Source organism: Melospiza melodia, chromosome 12 (genome assembly GCF_035770615.1).
Source record: "Melospiza melodia melodia isolate bMelMel2 chromosome 12, bMelMel2.pri, whole genome shotgun sequence".
NCBI classification, from domain to species: domain Eukaryota; kingdom Metazoa; phylum Chordata; class Aves; order Passeriformes; family Passerellidae; genus Melospiza; species Melospiza melodia.
The window spans coordinates 5,495,351-5,515,076 of NC_086205.1; the positions used below are offsets into that span (position 1 = coordinate 5,495,351).

The 19,726-nt window shown below is 41.6% G+C and overlaps 1 protein-coding gene across 1 annotated transcript in view; it reads right to left on the reverse strand.

Moving 5' to 3' along the window:
• Positions 1–19,726, reverse strand: part of CAB39 (calcium binding protein 39) — a 44,584-nt gene that overhangs the window by 15,601 nt on the left and 9,257 nt on the right. Inside the window, exon 2 of the mRNA XM_063166505.1 lies at positions 7,076–7,232. Within this exon, the coding sequence (XP_063022575.1) occupies positions 7,076–7,189 (114 nt within the window). The 5' untranslated portion in view covers positions 7,190–7,232. The remainder of the gene's footprint in view (positions 1–7,075; positions 7,233–19,726) is intronic.

A 19,726-nucleotide genomic window follows, 5' to 3' on the forward strand; every position in this document is an offset into this window, starting at 1 on the left:
ATTATAATGGTTCTTCACATGCCTAAAAAGTCTGAATGGTTTGTAAGTGCACTGATTTTTAGTAATTAGATGAACCTGCCAACAAAGTATGCATACACTTGAATGTAAAGTATTCATGATTGACAGCTTACAGAAAATTAATAAAGTGAAAAAATTACCACTTCCTGGACACTGCCAGTCTTATAAAGAGTGTGTAAAGAGATTTCTCATTTGTGCTTTTTATCCAGAGAGGCTTAGGATCAGCATGACCCATGCACTATTCGAGCTAAAGCCATTCCAGCTTTGCTAGGTATGCAAGCAAGGATTCCATGACCTTTAAGGAGGCTCTGTATCATTTTTAGCTCCTCCACAACTTTCCACTCCCTGCTACTTCAGTTCCTAGTCTCAGTTGTCTCCTCCTCAATTGAAATCCCAAGGGATTTTCTGTGCACTGCTGGTCAGACAGCAAGAAGCAGGTGCTCAGTAAGAGCACTTTGATTCACAGCAGCTCCTCAAGAGGTGAAATGGGAACACCAGCTCCCCAGGCTGGAGCAGGATTACACCACACAATTGTTCTCTGGAATTCAGAGGAAACAGCTCTTTTGTAGAAGAACAGGAACATCTGTCAGACATGAAGATATGAAGAGATATCTTTGATGGATGGCTACTAAGGGAAGAGGAAGCCAAGTCTGTCCCTGCACACTAATGTAGAAAGCAAATGAAAGAGGAAGAAAGGCAGCTCAAGGAACTCCTATTTCAGCTGAAACCATGGCAGTATCGAGGGCATGCCTGTCATCAAGGAGAATGGAGAATGCGTCCAACCAAAACCCCAAGGAAGAGGACAACCCAACCCCAAATTTCAACAACTGCACTTGAGGGCTCTCCCTCAGCACCAGCCCAAGACAGACACCAGCAATGGAAATGCTAGCAAACCAGGCAGAAAATAATGCAGTGTGTCCAAACACTGAGGGTTTATAACACCAAAAAGCCTCTAGCCCAACATGAACATGCAGTTTGAGAACTTCAGTAGAGACAGGAGGACTCCAGTGCTCCTCACAGCTGCCAGTGTGGGATCTCAGCCCCTCAGGACTGATGTGCAGAGTGACCGAGACCACCCTTGGGGGGCTCGGAGGTCCTGGAATGTTGCCAGAAGTGTCTGGTGGCTGGACTTTGATCCTGCACGGGAGACAACACCTGTATGGGGATGGGAGGATTTCACTGGGGTAAATGGTGAAGGGATAAGTTAATTAGAGTGTAAGACACAGGGTTTAGGATTTCTGTACAGGGGGGTCTAAAGAAGTAAGATGGAGGAATTGGGGCGTGTCCTGTCCTTCTTCTTCTTCTTCTTGGCCTCCATCTTCTGTGGTGATGTTGGCACCTTGGGATTGGTTATTACTAAAAGTGCACTGGTTAATAAGGGTAAAAGGTATTGGGGAAAAATGATAAATATTGTATATGTAATTTTGAGTATAAAGATAGGTGACTGCCCCGGGGGCTCTCAGTGTGCTCATGGCTGGCTGCTGTGCAGACCTCTGTCGGGCCAAGAGAAAATCTTTTAGATAAACAATTAATAAACACTGGAGACCGAGAAAAGATCAGAAGTCTCTCCTCGTCCTTTGAAGTGCGGGCTGCCCAAGGCCACCCCGGGCCTTTCCAGGTCACCTAAACAGCCGAGAAACCGACATGCCAGGACCACCTGCACGTGCTTCACTGGAACTGGCATGGCACAGAGCTTTAGTGGGAAGCAGCACTTAGAGACACAAACCACTGAGTCACTGAGGCTGGGAAAGACCCTAAAGCTCAAGGCTGCCAAACCACATCCCTCAGAAGCAGCACAGCTCAGCCTGGCAGGTACTGCTTTACACTACTGAAATTATTCACCCAGTACAGGTTCAGAGCTATATCTGATTAGCATCTTCCTAACCTTCGTAAACATAGAGAAATAAATTCTTTCTTTCTTTTCCTTGCTTTACATTTCACTTGTATAGTGTGGCTTCTCCTCAGATGGTATTGAATTTCTGGCACCAATAAATTTCAAATATGACTTGCCATGAAATTTTTCTCTAAAATTCACGTTGTTCCTAATCAATGTTGAGAGCATATAAATACAGATGTTAATACTTAAAAAATAAAAATTTTAACATATAAAATATAAACTGTTTTATATATACATATATAGAATATATACTTATACTCTCTATAAAATATATAGAGAGTGTGGGTATTCTGTATATATAAAATAACCCTGGTCATATATTGTACTGGGTATATTTTATATATTTGTAGATATGTTGTCTGATTGTTAGTTCCACTTTTGAGCATGAGTTTTTGGATGAACCTCATTGTGTATCTTGATCTTTCTGTCTAGAGTTTTTTCTCCTCTTAAAAGAGATCAGTGCATTAGGCAATTTACATCTCAGTATCTTAGAAAATCTTGCAAGTAATGCTAGCCAAGCTTTTCTTCTGTTTCTTGATTGTGTTTGTTTTTAGTGGTTTTTTACTTGGCTCTTCACACCAATATTTAATGTAGCATTCTATTTTTCAGTGTAACTATCTAAATTCCATTCTGCATCTGAAATGGCAAAAATAGGTCTGCACATCTTGTATTTGGAATATGTCTGAGAGTTCATGGAATGTACAAGAGTAAGGAGGTTCTACAAGTTTGTCTGAGTTTATTTCTAGTCCTTTTGATGTTGAATTTTAGAGTAGAGGCACTACATGGACGTTATATTTTATGAAGTGTAGTGCATTGACAGACATTGGTCACTGTTATAATACTTCCAGAAAACCTCAGTTTCCAGAAGATTCCCAGAAATGAAGCTGGAGTGATGCTTGGCAGGACTGAGGTGGCCCTGCCTCCAGCACCCTGATGGCCTCCTGAGTTCCACCTGAGGACTAGCCAAACTATAAAAGTGAAATGTAAAGCAAGGAGAATAAAGAAAGTATTTACTTCTCTATGTTTATGAAGGACAGGAAGATACTATTCAAAAATAAAAGCAGACACCATGAAGTCACACATATGACTGTTACACCAGAATAGCTGCATGTCTTTATAGCTATGGTTTATTGCAGTCTCTGGAAAGATCAGTGAAATGCCCTAAAATTGAGCATTTCCTGAAATGGTAAGCAGTGCAAACCCCAAAGACTCTAGTCAGAGTTGTACAGCTGGATTATTGGGGCTTTGTGAACAGCAGAAAAAGATAAAGAACACATGGCCAGTCCTGAAATATTTCCAGAGAGCTTGGCAGTCTCCAGACCCACGGAACCTCAGTGCCTGGGGGTTCTCTACCTACCCATGGATAATGCAGTTACAGAAACTGCACTATTAATGAAAACATCCATAAAAAGATAAACCAGATATAGCTTTGAACCTGTATTGGGTGAATAATTTTAGGAGTGGAAAGCAGTATCTATCACAACTAAAAATCATTATTTCAATAAATGTATTATTAACTACATCAGTGCAGTAGCACATCTAAAGGCCAAAAATTATTGTATGATTTTCCAGTGAACATTTAGCTTGGAGACAGCACAGAAAAGTTCAATTAGAAGAGAAGCATGTTGTGTCACCTGCCTAAAGCAGGCTCAGCTTTACCCCCTGAGTCCCAGCCCCACATTGGAGGCCAGGCACATGACTTAACCTTTAGCCTTCTTTCAAGCACAGATTAATTGTACACACATGCGTAACAAATCCAGGATTTTCCTGCTTTGTGAATGACACCATGAACTCCCTGAATGAAATCTGACCTCTGGCAGCATGGCACAGCATCAGCCTGGCACAGCTGAGCCAAGCAGCTCATGGTGCTGCCACCACACAGCTGTGACATCCAGGAGAGAGAACAACCACAGCAGATCACAGCAAGGCTCCAGCAAAGGGAGCTGTGGGCCAGGGCAAGCCAAGGTCACAGGGTAGTGAAGAACAACCTGATTGCATGAGTAAATATTTACCTGCAGCACAGTAAATGTGTGCCACACACCAAGGGAAGTGGAGTATGAGAAAAATGCTGCCATCAGCCAAAGAGGAGGAAGAGATGTGAATAAAGACTAATGGAGTAGATCAAGGGTAAGTCCTGCTGATGGGAAAGGAGGTTTCCCTTCCCTTTAGGCCCCTTTCTGAGAGAGCACAGGCAATGGAGAACAAAGAGCATCAATGATGAACACTTTTCAGTTCTAAAGCACTTGACATCTCATTCCCCTTCCCAAATACTGACAGACAGCAAGCCAGGACCTCTGTGCTAAGCACAGCAGTGCAGCAGCAAGCACCAGAGCTGTGGCACAGAGGGAGGTGGGACAAGTGAGCCACAGCCCAGCTCCTAAACGAGCACCACATGATTAAAAGACATTTCAAATGGCCTGGAGAACTACCTGGTTAATTTTTCTCCAGTCTTCACTAAGCTCAAAAGCTAGATTAACATGTAACTAGGATACACTTGAATTTCAGATTTTTGATTAGAAAACAAATTTTCCAGTGTTACAGGGCAAAATGTTTCATAATTGAACAAGACATTACTATTGTTTTACCTCTTTTACTTTGAAGAATATCTTCTATTTTGATTATAAAGAATGGACAGGAACACACACTGTCCAAGATTTAAACATCTTTATTACCTCCTTTGATGTTTTTGCTTCCACTCAAAAAACATTAATGGTTTTAAATTTCAGCCTAAGCACTGAAAAAAATGAGGAATTTTGTTCAAGCATAATTACATAATTCCAGGGAAAATTATTTGTCTAATTTTCTTACAAATCTGTATTTCCAATTGTGCAACAAAATTGTTAAAGAGCATTCTCCACATAGTAGCAAACTCTGTATTATAAGAAATGAAAGTGTGTAAGAAAAGAAGTTAATCCTTTAACCCAAATGGGTATTTTTATAACCAATACTGAGTATTTAGCATGCTGACCCAGCACTGAAATTGCACCAATGATATGTGACAGGCTGCAAAAGCACAACCCTGGATCAAACAGCTACAATGACAAAATTACTGAGACACACTGTATCTTATACATATCCCATCACTAAAAAAGTGAAGTCATAAAAACAAGAACAACTTTTGCATCCCTCTCCTCTTTTAGTACCAGGCAGCAATTTTTGTGCTTCATGTAGAGTGAGTTTTTCTATTTCTGTTCTACTACCCTGCCACCAGCACAGAATTCTTCTCCAAAGGAGGCCAAAAAGTTACATGGCAGAAAGGATCATCATAATAAAAGGGATAATGAAAAAGATGCCTAAATACTGAGATATGGGCATAAAGAAATGTTTGTTCTTTTCTAATAAAGGCCACTGTCCTTTAACTCCAAGTTCACTCCAGTCATTTCTACAGACTGGACAGGAAGAGGGCACAAATTCAGGGTGTCTGCTCACAGAGCTGTGCCCTCAAACATCTGATGCTGGTCCATAACACATTGCAGAACTTTCTCCTTCAAACCAGCAAACCTCCTGAGTTTTGCTGGTTTGATGGAGAAAGAGTCACAACCAGAGTCACCTTGCTGAAGTCTTGGCTTGCCAAGGAACAAACACTTCCTGATGAACCTCTGCATGGAGATGTGGACACTGGTGGTGGGGGTGCTGGGGCTCACCAGCTCCTTTGTGAACAGCAAGGATGATGGGGAACAGCAGCACCATGCCCAGGCTCATTGCCCTGGCTGTCAGGATTTAACCCTCCTCACACTTAACCCAGTCAATGTGGGCTGCCCTTTGTTCTCCTGCAGGCACAACGTATTACCCTCTGTCTGACACAGGAAAAACCATTCCACAGGCTTTATTACTTCTTGTCAGAGCAGCAGCCTCACAGAAATGAGGGCTTTCAAAAAGATGGAGGTGTGGCACCAAAGGCCAGCAAGAAGAAAAGGTAACAGCAACCTCCAGCAGCAGTATCAGGAGCACAGGCACGTGCTGCAGGACACACACCATGGGATGAGCTGCTCTGCTCCCCATGAGGGGTCCCAGCAGAAAGAGAACACAGAATAACACAGATTTTAAGACCAGGCCACATCTCCAGGAACTAATAATGAGCCCAAGATAAAGGAGGCAGTGCCAAGCCTCATCAGAATGCACCTATCCTTCCTCTCCTGACAGAAGGCTCTTTTAGAGACAAAAGAAGAGCAGCAGCAAATGAAAACCTTCCAGCCTTCACACAAGCCTGCAGAACAAAATGTAACATTTTTCTCTACAATAGGAGAGAAAAAGCATCAGAGGAAACTACTGTGGTACCCTGTAAGACACCTGGAACACACCACATGGTGGCAAAGGGGTAGAAGATGCTAATTATTTAAGAATAACAGAAATAAATGGCAATTTAATCAAGACCCTTAGAAGTAACAGTGCCAAATCTAGGTGAAACTGAATGTAGAAGAGCTGGCCACACTCTGCTTAAAAATACAGGTGAACATGAAAAGATTGTGACTAACTCCAATATGGGACTCAGGGGATGCCAAGAATGGCACACAATAGTTAAATAATGCTGGGAGAGGCTCCAAGGAGGGTGCTCATCTCAACCTCAGCCACACAATTCACCAGGTGGGATGAAGCTGCACTCAGGCTGAACTGTGAGGTCAGTTCCTGTAAAGCTGTAAAAGCCAGAGTGCCAGCTGAGAAGGAAATGACTGGGGACAGGTACAAGACACCCATGTAAAGGAAAGTGCACCAGCACAGAACTTCTCACATCTTACTGTGGCCTGAAGAAGAGGCAGGAAAGCCAAAATAGATCCTCTATCCATGAAGACACAAAGTTCTTCAGCTTCAGTAAGAGACACTCTGCTCTGTAAAGATTTGCATGGACAAGCAGAGACAGAACTACTCGTGCAGCAGTGAAGGCACTGTGGTGGTCACAAGAGCAGAACACTGTACAGCTGTGAGCTGTTCATTAAAAGAATGCAATGTCCTACAGTGCCAAATCGTTTGAAATGTCATTATCAGCTGCCAGTGGCGTAAGCCAACCAGCCAACAGCACACACACCTGTTCAAAGGTACATCAATTACCCTTTATCACAGTATAAACCACCCAAATAATTCCTAATTGTTTCAGTTTCAAGAGCTGTAAATTCCCCCTTTCCCCCACTGGAACATCTAGCAAGTGGAACATCACAACTGTACCTTTTCTGCCTTTTTGTCAGAGATGTCTTGTTTTTCTAGAACTGCCATGCTCTCCTTCAGGTTTTTCACTATGTCTGCAGGAGACTTGTGGGACTTGCCAAAGGGGAATGGCATGATTGCAAACCACAAGGTCTTCCTTCTGTGGCTCCTGCTTCACCTGAAAAGGAGGAGAAAGAAAGTACATCAAAAATAGAAACTTGAGCTCTGCATAACACACGCAAAGAGAGAGCAGCAAAGGTATTCATACATGGAACAAATGATTCCTGACAGGTGAACCAGAGCTTGCCATGACAAACTTAGATTCTTGTATTTCTATTTCTCTTGAAATACAAGATACACAACAAAGAACTCACATTAAAATAATCATCTTATGCTTCAGGAGCAAATTAACGAGTACATGAATTATATCCAAAGCCACAAAGTGCACACATGCCCCATATGGGCAAGACTTACAAGGATCAATTATTCCAATTAGCGCTGTTAAGCCAAATGCCTTCTCCCATGAGGTGTTTGACACACAGCTCCTGGTGTCCCAGGGCCTGCAGGGACTGCCCAGGTACATGCTTTTACCCAGATTCACTCCATTATCAATTTGCAAATGCAAAGCAGACCCCAAGGTGTGCACCTTAGTGCAGGACCCACAAACATGAGCAGGCAGGGCTACAGACAGCAGCCTCAAATACACTCTCAACCTCACACATTTTATGGGAAATAAAATTTGACACCAGGCAGGGATACATAAAGCACTTGAAAACATTAAAATCAACACCCTGTGTATCTTTCTCAAAAAGATAAAACATGTCTTACAGGAGAAGGTTTCCTTCCCTAAAAATATCTGGCTCTTGAATCCAAATACATTTATTCTTCTGTATATTGACACATATTTACTTTCACACACACACATATACATACTCTCTTCTGTGTACAAAATGGAAAAGTACAACTGGAATAAATGAGTGTACTGGAGCTTTTGTCACTAAACACATACACCCACATTTAAACAACAATAAAACCTTCTTACAAGTGAATTACATGGAGGATACTTCTACAACTCTCATCTAGCCCGAAGAGAACAGGAAATCCTCCATTAAAATGCTGACAGTGCTACTTCTGCTAGACACAAAAGACAGCTGAGGCTGGCAGGGCAGAGCAGAGCCTGCACTGTCATTCCAAAGAAGGGGGATTACCCTGAAAATTGAATTTCCATCTCCCTGCAGTGTCTGTGTGGTGAGTAACAAGCCAACTCTAACCAGAACATGTTAAAGGATCTTATCTGACACAATGCACTTTGCTCCTTGATTAAAATACCAGCTCACCCACCAGGAACTCTAAAACTTTATTCCTCATCTTACTCAACAGTTTTGATCAGTGATGAAAATCCCAATACAATGCTGTTTTTGAGTTATTTCTGTTATTTAAACAAATAAATTTGGCTGGCCCATGGGCAAAACTTTAAAGTTCCAAAGAACTTGGATCTTCATCCAAATAAATTTCCATAAATAGAAATTTCAGGTAAGCAGTTACAGAGATCATACATTCACAATTCCATACCTACAAATAACTTAAAGCATAAAGTAGGTAGTTTTTAATTAGATTGCTTCCAGATAGAAGTATCAGCAGGAAGACTGAAACAAGACCTTCCACCAGCCATTTCCATTCTTTAACACATCATAAGGACTTCTGTTGCATTTATTTTCTAGAGTGTGTCATTGTAGTAACCTCTCATTCACAACCTTCATAAAGAAGGGTCTGTAACACTGAAATTACAAAGGCAGGAGATAAAAAGAGATCAAAAAGTGCCCACAGGTCTTTCTTTTGACAAGAGAATTCTATGCCTCAAACTTCATCACATCTAGCAGAACAGAAACCTACAGCTAAGAAAAGCACCACTACTGACTGTTATTTAATACAATAAAAATACAATGGCATTTAAAACAATATTTAAGGAAAATTGTGGTATTTTCACACAGGATTTTTTTGTTCCTAGAAAGAGTGAAAATAAGCACAATTTCCCCACCTCAAGCATCACAGCAACATTTTAAATGTTCTCTTTATTTCTCCTTTGTTTACTACTCTGCAAATAAAGATGAGCCATGAAAACAAATCTGGATTCTTTCATGTTTGTACATCAGCACTGATAGTAACAGTATTTAACAACTACTCTGCCTGTTCATTCTGGATGAGGGCTAATACCCATGTAACAGAGAAGGGCTGGCTCATCCAAAAACCTATGATCAAAAGTGCAACTAACAATCAGACAACATATGTACAAATATATAAAATATTTCCCAGTACAAAGAGAAATTTGCCAGTCTTAATTCCTTGGATTAGGCATTAAAACAGAAGCAGATCCACTAGGAATCAAAACAGCTGAGAGAACAAAAATATATGGAACCATAAAATCTGGTATGACAGCAAATATACAAACAAAGGTAAATCAAACCAAAGAAAACAGCCCTGCACACTCAATTTCTGGATCAGAACTATGTCTACTCCAAAGTCTAAAAGACTACATGGATAACACAAAACCTATGGAAATACAGAATACTGATATTAAACAACTGTCCTCATGTGTGCCAAAGGTCTAGGTTTGCAAAACTTGATTTGCCTCTAGACAGTGCCTGTTTTTTTCTTCAAATTAACAATAGTCTGAAGCTTTGATTATTCCTAAAATCTTCCAGGTTCTGTGTAAATCAGATATACATACATGCATACTCAATCATAACAAGTTTCTCTCTATATACCAGCATATCTAGTAGAAAATAATCAATAACAGCTCACTAGCATACATTCTGATTAAATATTTTCTCCCAATCCAGGTAAGTTCCTGTATGAACCTCTCCTAAGCAATTTAGAAAAATCAGGAATGACTGCCAGCACCACTAAGAAGGAAAATCTACATTCTTGATTACTGAAGATGACATTTTGCTTCAAGGTATTTCTTTTATTATATAAAATGGAGTAAATACACTGTTTATGCCATTTCAGTTTTATTACAGGAAGGAATGCAATGGTACTGATGGGAACATCATCTGGGGCCTCAAGATGGAAGATCCCACAAACCCTGAAGCAAAATTCTGTTACTGAAAAACCTGGGCCACATCCTGCCAAAGAAAAAAGAAAAACAGCAAAAAGAAAAAAAAACCTGAAAACCAAAAAGGAAAAAAAGGGGGGAAAAGGGGGAAAAAAAGGAAGAAAAAAAAAGGGAGAGAAAAAAGGGAGAAAAAAAAGGGAGAAAAAAAAAGGGAGAAAAAAAAAGGGAGAGAAAAAAAGGAGAGAAAAAAAGGAGAGAAAAAAAAGGGAGAAAAAAAGGGAGAAAAAAAGGGAGAAAAAAAGGGAGAAAAAAAGGTAGGAAAAAAAAGGGAGGAAAAAAAAGGGAGAAAAAAGGGAGAAAAAAGGAGGAAAAAAGAGAAAAAAGGAGGGAAAAAGGAGAAAAAGGAGAAAAAAAGGAGGGAAAAAAGGAGGAAAAAAGAGGGAAAAAAGGAGGAAAAAAGGAGGAAAAAAGAGGAAAAAAGGAGGAAAAAGGAGGGAAAAAAGGAGGAAAAAAGGAGGAAAAAAGGAGGAAAAAAGGAGGAAAAAGGAGGAAAAAAGGAGGAAAAAGGAGGAAAAAAGGAGGAAAAAAGGAGGAAAAAGGAGGAAAAAAAGGAGGAAAAAAGGAGGAAAAAAGGAGGAAAAAAGGAGGAAAAAAGGAGGAAAAAAGGAGGAAAAAGGAGGAAAAAAGGAGGAAAAAAGGAGGAAAAAAGGAGGAAAAAAGGAGGAAAAAAGGAGGAAAAAAGGAGGAAAAAGGAGGAAAAAGGAGGAAAAGGAGGAAAAAGGAGGAAAAATGAGGAAAAAGGAGGAAAAAAGGAGGAAAAAAAGGAGGAAAAAAGGAGGAAAAAAGAGGAAAAAAGGAGGAAAAAAGGAGGAAAAAAGGAGGAAAAAAGGAGGAAAAAAGGAGGAAAAAAGGAGGAAAAAAGGAGGAAAAAAGGAGGAAAAAAGAGGAAAAAAGAGGAAAAAAGGGGAAAAAAAAGGGAAAAAAAAGGGGAAAAGGAGGAGCAGTGCTTTGTCTCAAAGCTGTACTTCATGCAGGAGAACACAGACAGGCTGTTCCTTTTTCAGCCAAGCAAAGCACCCCCAGCAGCACCCTGGGCACAATAGACAATGGCAACATCTGTGAGGGATCGGAAAGAGCTGCCCCCAGCACATCTGCAGCACACACAAAAAGGGAACAACACCAAATGACATTTGCTGTAAATAAGAATAGGCCTTACATCATGTCAAATGATAACTGATTCACAATACTAGCACCTGGCTGCCTTGCAAATTCAGGATAAAACATTGATTGTGGCTAAACAAAGGATTCCTGAAGGGTTAAAATGCTACAAGTCCATGGATCTGCTGGGCGCTTTGCTTTATCTTGCCTTCCCAGAAACTCACCTTCACCATTTGTTAATGCACAATATTACACAAACCTCAGGTTTCTCAGGCATGTCTTTATTTCACCAATATTCAATAGGTTAAAGGTAACAAAATTGAAGTCCTCAAAGCATTGGGGTCCCAGCCACAAACAGAAATGTGATTTGATTTATCAGTGCCAATGGACCATCACACAACAACATGGCACATGGCCAGACACGCAGAGATTGAAGTTCCAGTGACACACTCAGGACTCTGGGACATTGGGGCTTTTGTGATACCCAGAGATAGAAGCCCCACTGTTGCAGATGGTATATAACTTCCAGCTCTGTCAATGCACCAGGAATCCATGCAGTTTGCTTTTTTGTGATTTTTGATTCACTGGATTGACCACACAATCAATAATGTCTGATTTAAATCTATAAGATTTTAAAAGTGTCTGCTGAGAGAAAAAAAAACCAGCATTTTCTGTGAGGACAACCCTCCAGCAGAAAAAAAATGCCACAGGAACAAATACAGAAGCATGATAAACAATTTCCTTTTTTAAATTAATTTATTTTCTCTAAGAATAATGCACTAGTCTGGACTATGGTCTGTCATGTAGCTGAGCTTTTTTTGTTTGAAGGGTCAGAAAATTTGCTACCTCTATATAAGAAGTGTGTGCCACCATTTAAACCCTGATTACTTACTAGAATAAATGGCTTTTTTCTGTTGTAGGAAGTATATTTTTGTTACTGTGAGATGCCTGCATTACTATTTTCAGAACAATATAGGTACAAGAAATGGTACAATTACACTCCTGACTGCACTAACAGGTGTAGTTACTCCACAGACAAATGAATTTGTGGCACCCAAGTCTCACCAGCACAGACTTTGAAACGCAAAGGGATTCAATTGAATGGAAAACCATACCAGCACCATAGGACACAAAATCAAGCCTTTTAAATTTAGACATACCAGGAATTTACCACAAAATAAAGTTTAAACTTTGTTTTTTCTCTGCACAGAAGTATAATCCACAAATAAAGCATTATTTAAATATCCACATCTATTCCAGCTCCAGAGAGCAAACCACCATCTATCCCCTTGCAAAATACTCTTTAACTAATGTACAAAGGCCCCATATTTCCAATTCTGTGAAACAAACAGGTGCAATAAACTCAATCCTTATTCTGTTGTGGCCCTCACCATTTAATTGCACTATATTAACTCCTCACTGCATCCTTCTGCCTTATTTATACACACCAAGAGTTTAAGCTGACTGCTTTTGCAAGCTCCTGATGAGGAAAAGAGGAGGAAAAAACCCTTCAGCTATTTCCTGAGGGGAAATGAAAATGCAAGCCTAGTGAGAGCACCCATGGAACATCCATTTAATGTGCACATAAGAAGAAAACTGCTGCAGATCAAACAAAACCAACATAATTTCAGTAAGGCCAAATAATTACCAGTAAGGTTTCTCAGGGCACATGAGGCAAGCCCAGAGCTGATGGGGAGATCCCATTTCCCCCCAGCTCCCCATCCCCTGTTTATGGCCAGCTGACCCATCCAGGGGCTGAGGCACTCTTCAAGCTACCAGAAAGGAAAATAAACAATGAGTAGTGTAGGGAATGTAGGAAAATCATCCCTTTGAGCAGCAAGGAGCTGTCAATCAGCTCCCTCAGCTCCTGATCCCTCCAGAAGAGCACCTCGTGGTGAGGCTGGAGCCAAACCAACAGCAGGGCTGGAGGGGCAAGGTCACTTTCCATCAGTTATTTTGAGAAGCCTGATATTTGTCCCAGTGCCCAGAGTGCTGACTGAACCGACCAAAATGGCAGAAGACAAAGCCAATAAAAATGAGGGGCAATAAATAAAAATTCTGAAAGGTTTTTAAGACAAAGCAGCACAAGGCACCTGAGCTGTGAGCCACAACAGCCCGAGGAGGGGATGAGGAGGGGGATGAGGCAGCCAGGAGGGAAGGGCACAGCAGCTTCTCCTCCTCCTCCAGGTAGAGGGGAGCTGCCAACTCCTATCCTGAAGTCATATCATGTGCCAATTACCTTCCACAGTGCTGCTAACACATAGGAGAATGGCTTAAGCAAACACACTTCAATAAACTAATCGGTCTACAAAGGCAAAATACCAAGTTTCACAATAAACAGTTGGGGTTGCACTGCATGTGGAGTTTTAATTGACAATTTATCAACCTATTACTGACACAGCATGTTGTATCTTGCTAAAAAGGGGCACACTGCTATTAAAAAATATAATGCAGCAAGCTCATGTTTGTCTTGATACACCTGATGTCCCTCACAAGTCACTCTTTTGCTGAATGCTTCTTGATTAACAGGGACCATTAAGCCAGTATTGGAAACAATAACACAAATCAGTTTTCTTGAGGTGTAATTGCTACAAGGGGCTGTAAGCTCAGCTAGAATTCACCACTGTGAAATCTGGTTGGAATGATAAAACCAGGAACAGATCGAGAAATTATGCATTTTTAAAAGCACTGTCTCCCTCAGACATGCCCAGCATCCCAGAGGAAGACTGACAGCCATGCCTTTGATCCAAGAAACATTTTTTATGCAAGCTACCATGCTCCTTGGAAAAAAAATTGAGTACTTCAAAGCCAGAAGTGACACCTTATTAGCTATTCCCCCTCTTGTACAAGATGGTGAAATGTCACAGCTACCAGCATTTAGGCAGCTGAAGCTCCTGCCTGTGCTTTGTCCCAGACACGTGCAGGACAGCAGGCAGGTGCCACTGGGAAGCAGCTGGAATATTGCTGCCAGCTCATCACTGCAAATTCCTGCCCAGAGCACAATTCCTGAAAGGCCTCAGCACTTCTGAGTGCATAAATGCAGTGACTGAGGGCAGCAGCCATCATTTCCTTCACTGGGTTATTCGAGTACTCACATTCCTCATTAAAACATTCTTGCACATTTTTCATGTGCCGGGTTCTACATCTTTCAGTATCCTCATTCTGGATATTTGGTTTTCCACTAAATTAAAAGGTTTTCCAGAGCTTCAGTATTGTAGCAAAGCAGTTCTTTTCTTTTGGATATGTAAAATGAATTGAAACTCAACAGCCTCTCAACCAAAACATGTGTCTAGCAGAGTTTATTAATACAAGCTCACCTGTAAAAACTTTCCCAAAGGAAATGAGACTGATAAAGAGCAGGAGCCACACCACAATGAACTGCTCAGTGTAGCCATGGCAGAGCATGGCTCTGCTTGTAAATTATAATTACTGATAATTAAAAAAAAATTAATAATTGCTATCCTCTAAATACTTCCACACACCTTTTCAGTGTTTCTTTCAATATAACTTTAAAATATGGATAAAAGAATTACAGCAATTACCTGTCTGGATCTGTTGTGATAATGATAATTTTGTGAGGAATATAATTCATACATACAAGTTTTCTTGAAGGACAGGCATGTTCATCTCATACTTGCCATGTCCCACCCAGCACAGAAACTTAGCATCTTTCTTAAAATTCACTATTACCATATTCTATCAAGTCTGCAGCACACAAAAGCTTTAATGTGCTTCAAAAGCAGTTTCACAACTCTGCATCACAGAATTATTTGTAGTGTGACCCACTTAAAGATTAAAATGAAAAAAACTTCCCCTCTTTAAAAATAGCAAAATTAAAATCATGAAGAAAAAACTTCCTCCTGTAACACAGAAGAACAGCGAAGTGAACAAAAAAAAAATAATTCAATGGATTAAAAAGAAAGGGTAATATTGGAAAATAAATCTCTACATAAACATGAAATTAATAATGTAACATAGCTTCTTACTTTCTGAATATTTCCAAACAATTAAAACCCTGGCAGTTCATAGCCCTGCTTGTTTCTTTAGCACCAAATGCCACCTGATTCCTTTCATTAAGCAGGCTTCTCTCTTGCCATTCAATTAATTGACTGATCCTTCTGCCTCTCCAAGAGCCTCCTTCTCCAGCAGACACCTGCACCATGCAGGAAAAAGGAAAGGGCAGCCACTGCAGCCCCTAAAGTCACATTACATTCTGTGACTGGGAGATTGTTACAGAAATTGCAGTTTAACACACAGCTACAGAAACATTAATTATAAATTGATTTTAAATAGCACTGCTCCTTCTAAGGGGCTTCTGCCTAAGCAGAAAAGCCTGTTAATGCTAAAGCTCAGAATGTGAGATCCCAGCCTGTCTCCATGCAGAAGGAAATCCTATGACTCAGCTTCTTTCCCTGGTGTGCTGTTTGGAGTTACCCCACCCATCCATTCCCCCACAAACCTCACTCCTATATTGCAATATGGTATACAGACAGGCATGTGAATGCCTCACCCATTCCTTGGGAAGTATATTGAAAAATTAATAAAAACAATAATAATCCTACACTTCAGCACAAAAAACAACTACTATCTCCAGCACACTGGGGGCAAAAAACCCAAAGAACTTACCTGGAGCTTCAGGAAAGCTGTCAGACAATATTCTGCCCACTTATGCCCAGGCAGAAGCTGAAACAATTTTCTCCTAACCTGGTATCCAGTCAATCCCCTGTTGGCTCAGTTGCCCATACTGCATCATCACAAACCCCTGAATATTTGCTACATGACAAAAAATGCTGCAACTCTGTACGTGCCATTCTACCCACCCTTGGAAGCAAAAATGCAAAGCAAGAATCTCCTTTGTAACTATTTCTAGTCCTTTGCTTTATTATTCCCATTCCTTTCCAGAGGTTCTCTTTGTACCAGATTTTCTGATATACATCTAAGGGTCAATTCTGAGACTGAAGCAGTGGCAAAAGTGGAGGCAGAAGGACACTGCAGTTTCATTTCTGATTGATTTCACATCGTGAAATACGGCCTGGAGTCCACACGTTCCAAGAACTCAACTGAGCTGAGTGTGAGAAAGCCCCCAGGTGAAGGACAGGAAACCAGCACCACACACAGCATCAGCACTGGGGCAACAGGCTGGGGGAAAACATCACTTTAATCACGAGTTGGTGACACAGGGTAGGAGGGTGAGAATCCCAAGCACCAGCACAAGGGAGGTGCTTGTGCACTTCAGCGCCTTCTGAACAGAAACTGAGAACAAAGAAACTGCAAGGTCTGGGGATGCTCCAGCCACAATCCTCTAAGGCACAGTTTTCTTTAGAGGATATTCTCTCAAACTAAAACCTACACTCAGTAAAGCCATCCTCTACCAGCACAAATTCACTGGGTTGGAAGAGACCTTAAAGATCATTGAGTCCAACCCAGCCCCAACACCTCACCTAAACCCTGGCACCAGTGCCCCATCCAGGCTGTGTTAAACACACCCAGGGATGGGGACTGCACCACCTCCCAGGCAGCCATTCCAGAACTGTATCACTCTGTCCATGAAAACCTTTTTGCTAATATCCAACCTGTATTTCCCCTCTCACAGCTTCAGATTGTCTCCACTGGTTCTGTCAGCGCTGCCTGGAGAAAGAGACCAACCCCACCTGACTACAGCCACCTACCAGAAAGCTGTAGAAATAACAAATCTAGGGAGAAAAAAATCATAATTAATAAAGTATTTACCCAAATACAATTTCAATAAGACATGCATCACTTTTAAAACTAACTTTAAAGAAATTCCACAATATTTTTCGCATAGTTTCTTTACTTTCTTTGGAGACCATATTCTATGGCCTGCTAGTAACTTCTAATGCTCAATCCAAGTTTTTTAAACTTTAACACAACATAGCTCTTCATCTAATGTACCTTAAGATGAACACATTTTTAACAAACATAACCTACAAAACAAGATGACTTAAAGAACAATATTAAAGCACTAACATTATGAGCAGTAAAGTAGTGGCTGTGACAGAGCTCAGGAACATCCTAAACATGTTGACATAGGAACTGGGAAAACACACCAAGGAAAATCCCTCTTCCCACAGTGATTGCTATTGACCCCTGCCACAGGCAGCATGGAATGAACTCCAGCTTTACCAAACTCTGTGTGAGAAGGTTTCCCTTTCAAAAGAATCCATTTGGGAGCTCACAATGAAAGAATCTTTATGTTACACAACTGTGGAGCCCACCTCAGCTCCACAAGAACAAACCAGCTGGGATGCCAGGCAATCAAACAGAGCTTATCTACCTGGGCTCACTGCTGTGCTTCAGCTGGGCAGAGGCAGGGCTGAAACTGAAACCCAAGCACAGCAAGCTGCACTGCAAAGAGCTGCTCACAGTCCACAGGGCTGGCTGAGACCACAGCTGACTCCTCAGCTCTGCCACTGTCACCTCAACTCAGTACAGTGACACAAAGATTAAAATGTAAATCACTGGGAGATCAATTCTCATGAATCTGAGCTGATTCTCACTACACAAAACCAAGACAATTTGGTGCATGATCCAATGATCCATATCTCCTCTACAAAAGGGAGTTCCTGACAAATAACCTATGGGAGTTATGTACAGACACAGAGAAAGCAGGAGAGGGCAATCAATAAACAACTGAGAATCATGACACCACCATTACTGGCAATCTTTTTCCTCTAGTTCATTACATCCTCATCCAGTAAAGGAAAAGAGTTGTCCAGGGCTTTTTCCCTTCAATTATCTCTCACCTAGTACTGGGAGCTGAAGCACAAGCAGTATCTGTGCTGATCCACACATCATTATCCATCTGACAAATCTGCTTTCTGCCACACTATTTTATTTTTTTTGCCATGGTCCCTGGCACTTAAAAGACAGTTTTGATGACAGTACAAAGGGTTTACTGACACAGCTCTGCTAGCAAATCCTACCAGTGCAGATACAGCTTAGATTAGTAAAAACCACAGCCTCTGACCATGATAACTGCAACTGTGCCAGGGCTTCACTGGTTAAGTACTTGTATAAAGAGTGCTTCTTCCTTCACACTGCCAGCCAGAATCAGTACACCATCAATCAAGTGTCCAATTTTCCCAAGTTAGCTGTGTGGAGGTGCCTTTCGGTACAGAACTCATCCTCAGACAGAATTCCTGCTTCCTCTCAGGTGTGCTGTACCAAGGACAATGTGGCAAAGGGGAGCACATCACAAAGAGCAGCAAAATTAGAGGATAGCCAGGAGATATTTTTCCCCAAAGTACTCAAGAATTAATTTCATGATCATCACTTGGAAGACAAAAGAAAAAACAAAAATCAATGCATTACAAGCCACACCACATCTGTGACATCCAGGCACACATCTGTTTCATTGCTACCAAGACATCAGAGTGAGAAATGAACTCATGAGAAGCAGCTGGCTAAAATGCAGCCTGATATCCAGGGCTCAGGAAAGAGACAAGACTTTGATAATGTATTACACCCCACAAGGAGTGGTGCTCCCCAGGGGTCACAGCTGGACTGGCACCGTTCAGATGTGTGGGGCTGAGCAGGGGTGGTGGTCACAGCAGGCTGCAGGGAAGGGACAGCATCCCCAGGGTGGCACAGGGTGACATGTGGGCTCATGCAGTCCTTACAGAGCTCAATGAGCACAGCAACTGCAGGGACAGGGAACCCTGAGCACAGAGTGTGGGCACAGAATGGACTGAGAGCAGCCCTGCCCAGAACGACCCAGGGGTGGTGCTGCTGAGAAGCTTAAAGCGACATGGCAGCCCAGAAAGCCACCCATGTCCTGGGCTGCATCACAAGCAGCATGGCCAGCAGGGCAAGGGAAGGGATTCTGCCCTCTGTTCCACTCTGCTGAGACTCAGCTGCGGGGCTGCACCAGCCCTGGGCCCCCAGCACATGAGGAACACGGTGAGTGAGTCAGAGGAGATGAAATGGTGATCAGAGGGGCTGGAGCACCTCTGCAATGGACACAGGAGGAGAGACATGGGGTTGTTCAGCCTGGAGAAGAGAAGGCTCTGGGGAGACCTCAAAGGGGCTTCTGACAAGGGGGAATGGCTTCAAACTGAGAGCAGACATGGTTGGATTAGATATCAGGAATTCATTCTTCCCTGTGAGGGTGCACTGCCCTGGCACAGGCTGCCCAGAGAAGCTGTGGATGCTCCATCCCTGAAGTGTCCAAGGCTGGGATGGACGGGGCTCTGAGCAACCTGGTCTGGTGGAAGCTGTCCCTGCCCATGCTAGACAGTCTTTAAAGTCCTTTCCCAATCCAAATAATTCAATGATTCTATCATAAAATTATCTCCATTTAAAACTAAACAACAAACTATTACTGAATAAGTGACCAGATTTTGTGCCAAGATAATAAACATGCAAACAAAAAACTAGACCTTAAAGTAGAATTCACTTTGTTCTCCCAAGAAAAGAACCAGCCATTACAACACAGAAAT